Below are 12,770 nucleotides of genomic sequence, written 5' to 3' on the forward strand. Positions count from 1 at the left end.
GGCTACAAGGCTATGCAAATGCATCAACCATATTTTGATTTATATAGAGAATGTTTGTAGGGTTTTGGTACATTGCCAACTCACAAACTTATCTCTAAATATGCTAGGAGACAAATTTGTACTATAAAATACACCTGGCATTCTCCACATTTAATCCTAGCCCTTCATTGGGATTTTAAGTGATCTAATTTAGAGTGTACACTTGTAAATTGACTACAAAACCAAAAGCTTTAAACAAAAAACTAGCCGTTAGGATAGAAACCCTTGTCCTTCCTCTTTCTTCTTCGATTCTACAGCAACACTTCACTTGGAGCTTCACTTGCTGCCTTTCATTCTTGGAACCAGCATCAATTTAGGTTCCAACAAAAAGGAAGCCATGGGTTGCAGATAATTTTGCCTGCATTATACATGTACCGTATGGAATCTATGGACAAACGATTTCAGCGGTTTCAACTTAGTGCAGAATTGTGATTGTATCAGATATGAAGATTGCGAATAACCACACTTCCGTTCGAAAGCATGCAGTATTCACAAAGGTGCAGTTTCAATATTGTTTACACTCGCTGAAATACCATTAGGGAAAACTTAATCGCACAATAATAATCGAAGTGCAAAAGGAGAAATGGAGGGGCAAAAATAGTTTTTCTTCAAAAAATTGCCAGAGAAGAATGCATGTCGATCATGTGGATGTGATCATACGGGGGGTCCAAAAGCCAACGGACACAGGGCTGACGTATAATACAATATATATAGGTAAAGAAGAAAAACACATCTCTCTCTCTCTCTCTAATTAAGCAGAACCTCCATTATTCCTTGGAGTGTATAACAACACTGGTCTTCCATCCAGTTCTTGAGTTGGCCTTGCATTCGCCTCATATCCCTGAAAATGACAAACACGTGGTTAAACTTCAACTGCGCAACACAGAGATTAAACAAGGAAAAAGTGTAATATTTTAACGAGCAAGTCGCAAGGTTTTGGATCAAATAATCAACCCCACATCGAGTTCGTGATCATTATGTGTTTAGATTCAACCGGATTAATTCCAAATACTTACATCATGAACCGCCTCCCGTAGTGCACGCACTTGCTCCCTTGAAACTGTCCTGACCTACAGAAAGAAGAGCAATATTAGTAAGCAAGTCTTTGGAATCAAGTAGGGTTAAGGAGATGAGCTACAAAGTGAAATACCTTTTTGACGATTGTCCAAATTACACCCTCAGTGCATGGAGGAACGGTAAGAGAACCGATATATCTGTAGTACTTTCTGCTTCCAAACTTAATATCTCCAGGATTAATAATCCCTATGTCAACCTCTTCTTTTCCAACTGATTTTATGTGGTGGAACAGCTGCCAGGATTGAATGGATTGCAAAGTAAAAAAATAAATAAAGTGAATAAACCAGGAAACAATCCGGCATGAAGAATGAAATGATATAGCTGCTTAAATTTCAAAAGTTCCGTGGCTTGTTGTATTTTCGTTTCATGAGAAGAATTGAAACCACAACTCCTACTAGTATTATACACTCTTCTCTGATATGTGTCACGACAACTCCTACTAGTATTTAAACGCAACCATAAATCACTGAGTTTTTCTACATTGTTGCATTGAGCTTACGTCCATTACCTTAAACTTATGAATGTTAGAGGCAAACAGAGAGAGATATACCTTTGAAAGGAAGGGATCAGGTCGACCATATTTGTACACAATTCCAATAACAGCAATCTTTCCGGTAGAGCTTACATGAACGATATGAAACTCCAAAGCATACCTGTAAAGAAGATTAAAGGAAGAAAGACATCAACAGCAATAAGACGGGGTTATACTAATATGAATGAAGAAAGAATTCACAAAAAACAATAAGAAAACCTTGATCCGTTAAATGTGTGTTCGGAGGGTGAATGCCAATGACATTGTAGCAGTCTATAGTCAGTCCCATTTATCTTGGTTTTTCCTGCATCTCCATTCCACCTCATCTGATAACAATTTCATGTTGAAAACAACTAAAAACTGTCAATTCTTCAACACATTCAATTTCTTTTATTGAAGTTCAAGTCATTGGAAAAATTTTAAATATAATTACATAATGCCTATGAGTATGAATATGGAAGACGGAGAATGAAAAGAGTAGACACTTAGGTGCGGAGTAGCTCACCGTGATGTCATGACCTCGGTTCTTCACAATAGCAGGAGCCGGTTTGTATACCCTTTTCAGTTTCCCCAATTTAGGGAAAACCTGCACCCTTTGGTCAAGAAGATCAATTGGAGATTGCATTTTTCCGTTGTCACAAACTTTCCATTGTGGGTCAATTTGGCCCCATTTCTTTGGTCCTTTACCAGTTCCTTCAAGATAAGTAAATGCAGTTTCATCACCTGCCCATGTATGATAAAACAGGTTAGTTACATCACAAAGGTACGTTGCTCCGAGCGTCTTCTCTTACTATTTCTACATGTTATGTGCATTTCCACACTGAAACGTTTTAGAATGTTAATGAATAAAGTTAAAAGTTCTACCATAAAACAAATTGACAATATGGGTGTTGTCAAACTCCTCATAAGCTCGTGCAAATTCCCTACTATCCCCGATGTGAAATTCGTACTCTCAATAGTTAATGCTCAAAGTAAGAACTAGAACGAGTTTCCCCATCTTAGATTACTTAACCGTAATTAAAATAGGAGGAATTAAATTGAGAAGGAATTGAATTGAGAATGAATTGGAATGAGGAGGAATCAGAATTGGATTCCTATTGAAGATGTTTACAAGAATGTTCTGGAGTTAGAAAATAGTATTGATTTCATTTGTGCTGTTTAGTAGTTCACAGATATCGGAATGAATACCACTATGATTACTAAAATGCCCTTATTTATATAATAATTAATTGGATTAATTTTTTTAAAGTAAATTAATTATATTATTATGACCAAGAACATGACAATATTGATTTTTAATAGACTTGATTTTGTTGGAACATTTATAAAATTTGAAGACCTAGAGTACTTGGATTTAACGGAGGACATGACACAAAACCGAGCGCAATGGCGTTCTAGGATTCATATAGCCGACCACACTTAGTGGGAAAAGGCTTTGTTGTTGTTGTTGTATTTATAAAATTTGAATTCTTTTGTTTATGGGCTGGTTAAAGAGAAAAGAAATTTGAAGATAACATAACCAGCACAAGAGATGGAGATGGAATGGTGTTGGGTAGCGCGGAAGGGGTGGGCGGGGAAACTGAAACTTCAGAAATTATTTAAGGGCATAATGGGCAAGACAAGTTGATTCCCTATTTCGGGCTTTACCGAAATTGACATACTACCTCCATTCAAGGAGTCCAATTCCTCCACTTCGGAGGAATTGAATTCCTAAATTTGTGTGGACCCCTTTTTTTTATTTTATTCCCTAATATTTAGTAAACGCAAAAGTAACTCGTAATCGGAATTCAACTTTGCTATTTGATTCTGATTACGGTTACGTAAACACGCAATTAATGTGTATGAAACTTCAAAATATGCCTACTTCCCATATTTACATTCTCTCACTCTCTCTTTCAAATTTTCTTTTAGCTAAGATAAAAGAAAATATTGGATGGTGTAGATTACAACAAAAAATAAGGATTAAAATAATTAGAAATAAAAAGTTTGAAAGAAATTAAGAATAATTCAATTAATCTATGACAGATAGAAAGAAGAGAAGCTAAAACTTTCTCTATTCCCAAGCACACCAAAAACACAAATGGCCAAAAAGAGACTGTTTTAAGCACATGAATTGCCACCTAAAAGTTGATTCCGTAATAATCCTGTAGTATATATGCTCCTTCTAACAAGAACGTCCAAAGTAGGGTATCCAAAAATTTAAATCACCTCTGATCGAATCACATGCATACTTTTAAAATTGATCCTACATGTTAAAGATGCATTATTGACTTGATTAACAAATAATACTTTCAGAAGATTAATAATAACTGACAATGGAGATCAAGAGAAGGAATATATACATAAACTCCTGGTACATCATCGTGGCATCCCAAATAAAGAACGTGATGTCATGCGTTTGAACTTTCTCACATAATATTACATTATTAGTCAGGATGTTACAATGACATACCAAAATGTAGGTAAGGTAAGTCTATCCACCAAAAAGCAAGGAATCACAAGTAACAATGGTAAAACGTTGGTGAGGGTGCAATTAAACCCTTTTGATGACTAAATTCCATTAATATTATAAAGTTTGTCAAATTAGAGTTCATAACCAATGGGTAATTTTCACCAATAAGGAAAATCCAATTAAATCAAAAGTATTTCTTGGGGCCTCATTGCCTGATTGATTGACCTCATATAAGAATCTTAATTAAAAGTATTATAGACCCAAAACCCAATGGAGGATGCAGGATCGGTAAAACTTATTTATATTGTTAAAGGGACTTCAATTTCAAAGTACTAGTCTTGATCCTGGATCCTTATGACTTCACATGACAAAATATTTAAGGAAAATGGAGCTGCCGTTTCCAGCATATTACAATACAATTTGTACGTGTGTAGAGAGAGAGAGAGAGAGAGAGAGAGGTATTACCAACTTCATCAGAGTCCTCAAGTGCTGCATTGCAAATGGTGAGAAAGGAGTGATGGGACGAAAAGATGAGAGAAGCTAGAAAGAGAAAGAAGAAGAAGATGGGTTTGGTCATGGCTGTGTGCTCTTTCAATGATCTTCGTTATTCTCTTTTGGGTTTGGTGAGTTTTGGTGATGGAAGTGGCATGTCAGAAGAAAAAGACTATATATATATATATATATATATAGAGAGAGAGAGAGAGAGAGAGAGAGAGAGAGAGAGAGAGAGAGAGAGAGAGAGAGAGAGAGCATTTTTCAAACCAACAGAGGATTTCCATGGCAAGTAATTAGTGGCTTTTGCTTAACCCACGCTCTGTTAATGTTTACGAGGTAACGGCTACTTGTGCTGTCATCTCTTGGCTTCACACCTACTGGGAACTACCGCTGTAAGTAACGGTAAGTTGGTAACTATCACAACGGTTACTGCTGGATGATGGACGTTAGTTACGTCTTTTCATATGCCCAACTTTGACTAGAACAGCAATTTTGTGGGAGAGGGGTCAAAAGTGGAGGAATCAAAGTAGGTAATTTCCCAAATCCAAAAATATTTTTAAATGTATTTTTACCAAATATAGTCAAACACTATGTGCTTGTTTGAATATGCTTTTAAAATGACTGAAAGCGTTTTTGGTGAAAACGTTTTTGGAACCAATTTTTGGTAAAAATGCAAGTAAATTTTGGAAAAGCACTTAAAGTGCTTCCTGGAAGAAGCACATAATTGATGAAAGCGTTTTTGGTGAAAACGTTTTTGGAACCAATTTTTGGTAAAAATGCAAGTAAATTTTGGAAAAGCACTTAAAGTGCTTCCTGGAAGAAGCACATAATTGATGCTTCTTGCAAAAAGCACTTTATGTGCTTTTGAAACCAAAAAATATTTTCTCTAAAAGCACTTTTTAGCCATTTTAAAATACATCCAAACGAGCGCTATTTTGGTCATTGCCTTTCATTTTTTTCTATGTAGACTAAGCATGATAATTTTAAGCACGTTGTTGATGAGGGGTGGAATAATTCTGATTTGGAAAAAATGGTGCACCTCTCAATGGTGGCATGGTGCTTTGACCGAATGAATATGGACCAGTGGTACACATTTTAATTGAGGAAGAAAATCCAGGATGAATGCTTTTTTCGTTCATTTTGTGCTAACTAGATGTGTAATCATGCGATCAATTGACGGGGTAATTGCATGAATGACGAAAGCACCCTAACCTATAGTAAAAGCTCTTCCCTCTCTCGACAGCGAATCTTGATTGACTAACACTAGGAGACGATTCGAAGAAACAAGAAGCATGGCATGAGATTCGCGGCGGAATAAATTACACATTATGTCCTAGTTGAGTAATTTGTTTGGAAAGTTGTATGAATATAATAAATTAGTTTTTGGTCCGTAGTAATTGAAAGGATTTTGGCCAGAATGCAAGGGATGACTCTTTGTAGAAGATATTCACCATTCTTAATTCAACTAGAGCATAATTATTTTAGAAACAATTTTTTTTTTTTTTTGGCTTTTTGTTTGGGTTAAAGTGAATGGGCATATAGGGTATTTTTGGTACCTAATTATGGAGGAGGAAACTTGGTTGTGTGAACGAAATTGAAGGAGCAAGCTGAAACAACGTTGTGATAATGGTTAAAAAGCGTACTTGGTAAAATATATAAATTTGCTTGGTACTAATCAATCATCTATCTTAGGAAAAATATGCATGCTGACGTCTATTTTCATTTAACATTCACTGAATCGAAGTGGGTTACCTAATCTTAACTAACCAACAATGATAATACGACTTTACCTTAAGTATGAATTTCCATCAAAATAAGAAGTTGAATTTCTAATATCGTGTGAGCCACACTTGTATTTTCATCCTCAATATTTATGAACACAAGAGTGTTCCGTAACAAATTCAAATCCTTATTCTATTCTGATTACGGATAAGTAAAAAAGCTATGCAAAATTTGCAAATTGCATTTGGAGAAGGAATGATTTGTGGGCCGACATGCCTTTAACATATGGGCCTTGGCTCGCCTCTTCTAAAAAGAAAAGCAAAATTTGCTAAAACAAAAGAATAAGGACAAGCCTAACCTAGAAAATCAAAACCCTCCTCCTCCTTCTCGTGTTTCTTTCCGTCTCTCCGCCTCCCGCTTTCGCCGCCAAATAGCTCGCCCACTGACCATGGCGGAGTACGACTTAACTCCACGCATGGCGCCCAACCTAGACCGGCATCTGGTTTTTCCCCTCCTCGAATTCCTGCAGGAGCGGCAGATGTACCCAGATGAGCAGATCCTCAAGTCCAAGATCGAGCTCCTCAACAAGACCAACATGGTCGATTACGCCATGGACATCCACAAGTCCCTCTATCACACCGAAGATGTGCCCCAAGGTGAATTATATACACACCCATTATGTATTTATAGGTTTATATGTGTGTTTTTGTATATTTATTTATGTATGTGTGCACATCCATTATGTGTTTGACAATTTGTCTCTGTGGATATTTAGATATGGTGGATAGGAGGGTAGAGGTGGTGGCTCGCCTCAAGGCTCTGGAGGAGTCGGCGGCGCCCCTTGTCAATTTCTTGCAGAACGCCGCGGCGTTTCAGGAGCTGAAGGCTGACAAGCAGTACAATCTACATATGCTCAATGACCGATACCAGGTAGCCCCAGTTCTTTTTTCCTTTTAATTGTTCAAACCCAGGATTAGAATCAAACAATTTGAAAGAGTAATAGCATATGGGGTTAATATATGCATGTATTTACAGATGTTATCTTGGAAAAAAATCAAATTATTTAAATGGAAAAAGGTCTAATTTTTGTGTGGTTTATATTACTTTTATTGAACAAATAGATTTGGTTTTGCATAGGTTTAACTCTCATGGCATGGCTGTCTGAACAGATTGGTCCACACCAGATCGAGGCGTTGTATCAGTATGCAAAATTTCAGTTTGAATGTGGTAACTACTCTGGTGCTGCTGATTATCTCTATCAGTACAGGGCTTTGTGCACAAACAGTGACAGGAATCTGAGTGCATTGTGGGGAAAGCTGGCGGCTGAGATATTGATGCAGAACTGGGATATTGCCCTTGAAGAGCTTAACCGCTTGAAAGAAATTATTGATTCAAAGGTTTATATTTTCTTCATGCACCGACTTGTTTATTTAAATGTGCATTTTATTCTTTTGAATTCCAATATAAAGGTGGGTGATTTTTGTTGCAGAGTTTCAGTTCACCTATGAATCAAGTGCAAAATAGAATATGGTTGATGCACTGGAGTCTCTTCATATTTTTCAACCATGATAACGGGAGAACACAGATCATTGACCTTTTTAATCAGGACAAGTATGTCATCTGCCCTTATTGATTTGACTGTAATGCTTTCACTGTACATTTACCTCTTGCTTTACCAATTGCTAAAAGACTAAAACAACCCAGAATACATATGTATCTCTTTTCTTACTGTCTAGCCCTGAAAGCTTAGAACTTTCAAATCATCTTTTGTTCTAATTGATGTATTTATACCCTTCATCATTCTATTTTAACTAATGGTGCTGATCTGTAAATGTGACACCCTGTGCTTTTGCTGTCGTAACATTGATAATTGTTTGCCTCTACTGAATGGGTGGTGTCAGCATATTGTCCTGAACATCTACATTTATTAGGCATTTAAAAATTTTAGGAAAAAGAATATGGTTATTACTGCACAATCCTATTGGCTTTACATAGTTGAGATGCCATAAAGTTAGTGGTGTTGATGTGTAAATGCATTTTACATCTGGGTGGAGTGTAGCCTTTTTGGATAAGGTGCCATTAATTTAGTGGTTTGATCACTGTATTAGACAGTATGGATAGCCTTTTTGAGCTTCATGCAATATAACAGACATCCCCTGTGGAAAATTGATTTCTACTGAACACCAAGTGACTTGGTATTTTATGGTTATTTCCTGATAGAAATGTTAAATTTTTTTTTTCCAGGTATCTGAATGCCATTCAAACCCATGCTCCTCATCTTGTGCGTTACTTAGCCACTGCATTCATTGTCAATAAGAGGAGGAGACCTCAGTTCAAGGATTTTATAAAGGTTATTCAGCAGGAACAGCATTCTTATAAAGATCCCATCACAGAGTTTTTGACCTGCGTTTATGTTAATTATGACTTTGATGGTGCACAAAAGAAGATGAGGGAGTGTGAAGAAGTAAGCGCCTGAACCCATATTGGCTTGCTTGTTGATAACCCTTGACATGTTTCAAATTCAAATTTCACCTTTTTCCGACCCTTGCGTAACTTACATGAGTGTTTCATTGTAAATTTGACTTCTGCTTTATCTGTATTCCTGCTTGAGAACTTGATTTGTATTAACTCTTTTGTCTAAGCCAATGACTATTGATTTGACAATGTAGGTAATCTTGAACGATCCTTTCCTTGGAAAACGAGTAGAAGAAGGGAATTTCTCTACTGTACCACTGAGGGATGAGTTCCTTGAAAATGCTCGTTTATTTATCTTTGAGACGTACTGTCGTATACATCAGCGCATTGACATGGGGTAAGTAATTGCTTCTTTGTATTTGGTTGTGTACTTTTTCTTTGTTCGACATCATTATTCTGCTTTCTATCCACCATTCAAAGTGGTATATGAATTGATCAAGTCATGTCAGAGTTCACTCTTTCTTTGGTTTTTTTATCTTTGTTAAGACTTTTTTTTAGAAGTATGGGTCACAAGGCACTTGTAAAGTCATAGGTCTTTAGATTGTTCGGTGCAATTTGACTGGTCTCTCTACATATTTGTTTGTTCGTGGTCAAGAGCTTGGGAGATAGAGTAATGTGTGTGAGGGTTTTTGCTTGATTCAAAATGTCAGGGCGTAATTGTTTAATTTTGGTGGATGCCTTTTGTTTTCATATGTGAAGTGTACAGATGATGTCTTGTGTTGTTTAGCTTTCGTTAGAATTTTCGGCAAACCTAATTGACTTTATTTTCCATTACTTGTCGTATATCTTTTGTCCCTAGAAAGGGAACTTTCTTTCTTCACTCTTTTCAACAAATAATAAATCTAATAAAATCGTGGCTTGGCAGAGTGCTTGCAGAGAAATTAAACTTGAATTATGAGGAGGCTGAAAGATGGATTGTGAATCTAATTCGGAGCTCAAAGCTTGATGCAAAGATTGACTCGGAGTCGGGCACTGTTATCATGGAACCTAACCATCCGAATGTGTAAGTTCATAGACATTAGCTGCCTGGTTTTGTACATCAATCAGTTTTGTCTTTATGCTTCCAGGGTTTTCCTAGTTTCATTTTTCATGACCTATTCTTAAATGTATTACTTCAATGGTTTCCAGGTACGAGCAACTGATAGACCACACCAAGGCATTATCGGGGCGCACTTACAAGTTGGTTGGTCAGATCCTGGAACATGCTCAGGCACAGATTGCTCGTTGAATTTGGCGGTGAATTTTATCTGAAATGATTAGTTTTCATTTCCTAGATATCCAAAAAATTTCCAAATTTTATCCGAGTGACGAGAAAAGTTTTTAATTTTTGCAATGTAGCTGTGTTCAGGAACATATCGAGATTTGTTGGATCAAAATGTAATTTAATTTGGAGCTTATGCCTATGGAGAGGTTCCCGTTTGATCTTGTTTGCCATTTTCCTTGTTTGGATCTAAAATGCAACTATGGAGAGGTTACAATTTAGGATTGTCGTAGTTTAACAAGAAAATCGAAGAGTTTATTCGTTTTTAGCCGAATCATAAATCTTTTTGTATTCCATATCGTCACAAAGTGGAGCAATGATTATTTTGATTAACACCGATAGAAATTGTCACTTTTAACTTATTTACCCTTTTATTTATTTTTGACGGAAGTTCTTAAAGTGAGTGTAAAAAAAAAAGACAATTGCTTCATTATTGTGACAAGTTTAGAGATCAATACTCAACATATTTTTATATTCAAAGACGAGAACGCTTGAGTTGAGCCAAATACAAACACATGCTCCAATTTTCTCCTACTTTCGTAATATGCCTTGATGACCAAATCTCCAAAGTATTTTATCCAACATAGTTGTATCTTCGTGCCTCATTTAATGAAACCACTAAATTTGGATTTGACAAAATTCCTTGCCCAAGCTGTCTATTTCATATCTCACATTTTGTTCTTCATTCAAGTTGTTTTGTTCACAATTTTACAAAACTCAGCTGGAAAAAGTAGAGTAATAATTAGCAATGTTTTAAAAGGTGAAGTCGTGGGCAAGGTCTTTCATGAATAGCTCTGCCTAGGTAAAAGTCTTGAGGCGTGACGTTAATATATATATTGTATATAATATAATAGAGTAAATTGTAGTAATGGTCCCTCAACTTTAATCAAATTGGAGCAATGGTCCGTCAACTAAAAATCCATTACCATTGTTCCCTCAACTTATCAAAATGTGTAGCTATAGTCATTTTCATCAATTTCATCAAAAGTTTGTCAAAATAAGTTATGTTAGAATGACCATTTATACAATTAGGGTCCCTCAACTCATCAACATGTGTAATTATAGTCTTTTTTGTCAACTACGTCAAAAATTTTGTCAAAACGAGTTATGTTGGAAGGACCATTGCTACAATTGGGTTAAAGTTAAGAGACCATTTCTCTAGTTGAATTAAAGTTGAGGGACCATAAATGCACGTTTTGATGAGTTGAGGGATCAATGGTAATGGATTTTTAGTTGAGGGACTATTGCTCAAATTAAGTTAAAGTTAAGAGACTATAACTACAATTTACTTAATATAATATATACAATAATTATCAGCAACTTGTATATAATATATAAAAGTATAATACCATGCAAAATCTCTTTAACTTAAAAGTGAACATAAAGGAAAATGGTGGGGTAATAATTATCAGCAAATTATGGTAACAAACATCAAGCAAAGACAGGTAATAAAAAGTATAGAAAAACTAAAAGTGAACAAAAAGGAAGATGGTGGGTAATAAATGTTAGCAAAGTAGGGTAATAAATGAGCAAAGTGGGTAATAAAAAGTACTGAAAATATAACTTTAGCCCTTGAAACTCAAATTTCTTTACATAAAACCCAACATAGTCTTTTTATTTGAATAAAACCCGATGACTAGGCTCCACATAAGCAAATTCATTAATTTTGTTTGCCTTTACACATTTTGCATTTTTCAGATGCCTAAAATACCCCTAATTACAGTTTTGATGTAGACATTTAATTCTATGCATGCAGATTTGAAGGGAGAGATTAATGAAAAAAAATGTATTAATGTTTAAAATCATTGCATTAATATATCAAAACAAATTGTCTGTTAAGGCAAAAAATAACTAATAATGTTATACTTTCCTTAAGATTTCGTAATTGTTTTTAAAATTTGCATAAAATTAGATAATTTTAATTTAATCTTGTCATTTTCTTACCAAATGAAAATATGAAAGAGCACTATAAAATAATTTACCTATATTTAAAAAATATAGGTAAATTATTTGGACATGTGTATTAGTAATAAATTTGCCCTGTATATGTAATGATACATGCAAAATAATTTACTCCAGGGTACCCTCTTGGATGATTGTATGTCGTCTTCTTGACATTAATAAAATTGCTATCGTTTCAACTCAAAAAAAAAAAAAAAAAACTTATAAAAAAAAAAATGTTATTTGATTCAAAATAAATTCATCCATATTTTATATAATAATATAGGTAAATTATTGCACACATATATATTAGTAGTAAAATGTGCCCAATATACATAATAATACATGAAAATAATTCACCTACAAATAAAGGAAATTTGATTAAAAAATAAGATATCTACTACTTTTTGTTTATGAATTTCAATTTTTTTTTTATATTACAAACATAATGTACCTACAATATAATTTACCTATTGTTTAATCTTATAAGAAAATAATGTATCTATTGTTTTATTTTTTATTTATTTTGTTGAATATGTACCGTTTTATTTTAATGGAGATAATTTGTCTTGGTTTAATTTTTACGAAATAATTTAGGCACTATTTAACTTTACCAAAATAATGGAACTACTATTTTAATTTACCTACAAAATAAATGCTATTTGATTCAAAATTAATTTTCTTATATTTTACATATAAATATTGATAAATTATTTTTAACAAGCATATATGATAACAAACAAAAAATGCCTAATGTATGTAATAATCTAGGTAAA

At 34.6% G+C, this 12,770-nt stretch overlaps 2 protein-coding genes across 2 annotated transcripts; one reads left to right on the forward strand and one right to left on the reverse strand.

Annotated features, from left to right (window-relative positions):
* Nucleotides 1-623: 623 nt before the first annotated feature.
* LOC103415043 (alpha carbonic anhydrase 4-like) lies at nucleotides 624-4,858 on the reverse strand. Its single transcript, XM_008353408.4, has 7 exons — nucleotides 4,566-4,858; nucleotides 2,154-2,371; nucleotides 1,868-1,974; nucleotides 1,667-1,769; nucleotides 1,190-1,348; nucleotides 1,056-1,109; nucleotides 624-880 (listed from the first exon to the last, which is right to left on the reverse strand). Exons 1-7 carry the CDS (start codon nucleotides 4,675-4,677, stop codon nucleotides 791-793), a joined length of 843 nt encoding a protein of 280 aa, XP_008351630.3. The 5' UTR covers nucleotides 4,678-4,858; the 3' UTR covers nucleotides 624-790.
* A 1,784-nt stretch (nucleotides 4,859-6,642) lies between these two features.
* On the forward strand, nucleotides 6,643-10,226 carry LOC114821008 (eukaryotic translation initiation factor 3 subunit E-like). The gene is made up of 8 exons (XM_029092580.2): nucleotides 6,643-6,973; nucleotides 7,093-7,247; nucleotides 7,487-7,714; nucleotides 7,807-7,928; nucleotides 8,562-8,781; nucleotides 8,987-9,129; nucleotides 9,658-9,795; nucleotides 9,921-10,226. The coding sequence occupies exons 1-8, from the start codon at nucleotides 6,766-6,768 to the stop codon at nucleotides 10,018-10,020; spliced, it is 1,314 nt and encodes a 437-aa protein (XP_028948413.2). The 5' UTR covers nucleotides 6,643-6,765; the 3' UTR covers nucleotides 10,021-10,226.
* The last annotated feature ends 2,544 nt before the right edge of the window (nucleotides 10,227-12,770 follow it).

Source organism: Malus domestica, chromosome 14, assembly GCF_042453785.1.
Source record: "Malus domestica chromosome 14, GDT2T_hap1".
Taxonomy (NCBI): domain Eukaryota; kingdom Viridiplantae; phylum Streptophyta; class Magnoliopsida; order Rosales; family Rosaceae; genus Malus; species Malus domestica.

Coding starts and splice junctions, on each gene's coding strand:
- LOC103415043 (XM_008353408.4), bottom strand. CDS start 4,677: ATGACCAAACCCATCTTCTTCTTCTTTCTCTTTCTAGCTTCTCTCATC. Junction 1,770..1,867: donor CACACATTTAACGGATCAAG/GTTTTCTTATTG, acceptor TCTTCTTTACAG/GTATGCTTTGGAGTTTCATA. Junction 1,110..1,189: donor TTTGGACAATCGTCAAAAAG/GTATTTCACTTT, acceptor TTCTTTCTGTAG/GTCAGGACAGTTTCAAGGGA.
- LOC114821008 (XM_029092580.2), top strand. CDS start 6,766: ATGGCGGAGTACGACTTAACTCCACGCATGGCGCCCAACCTAGACCGG. Junction 7,715..7,806: donor AAGAAATTATTGATTCAAAG/GTTTATATTTTC, acceptor TTTTTGTTGCAG/AGTTTCAGTTCACCTATGAA. Junction 9,796..9,920: donor GAACCTAACCATCCGAATGT/GTAAGTTCATAG, acceptor AATGGTTTCCAG/GTACGAGCAACTGATAGACC.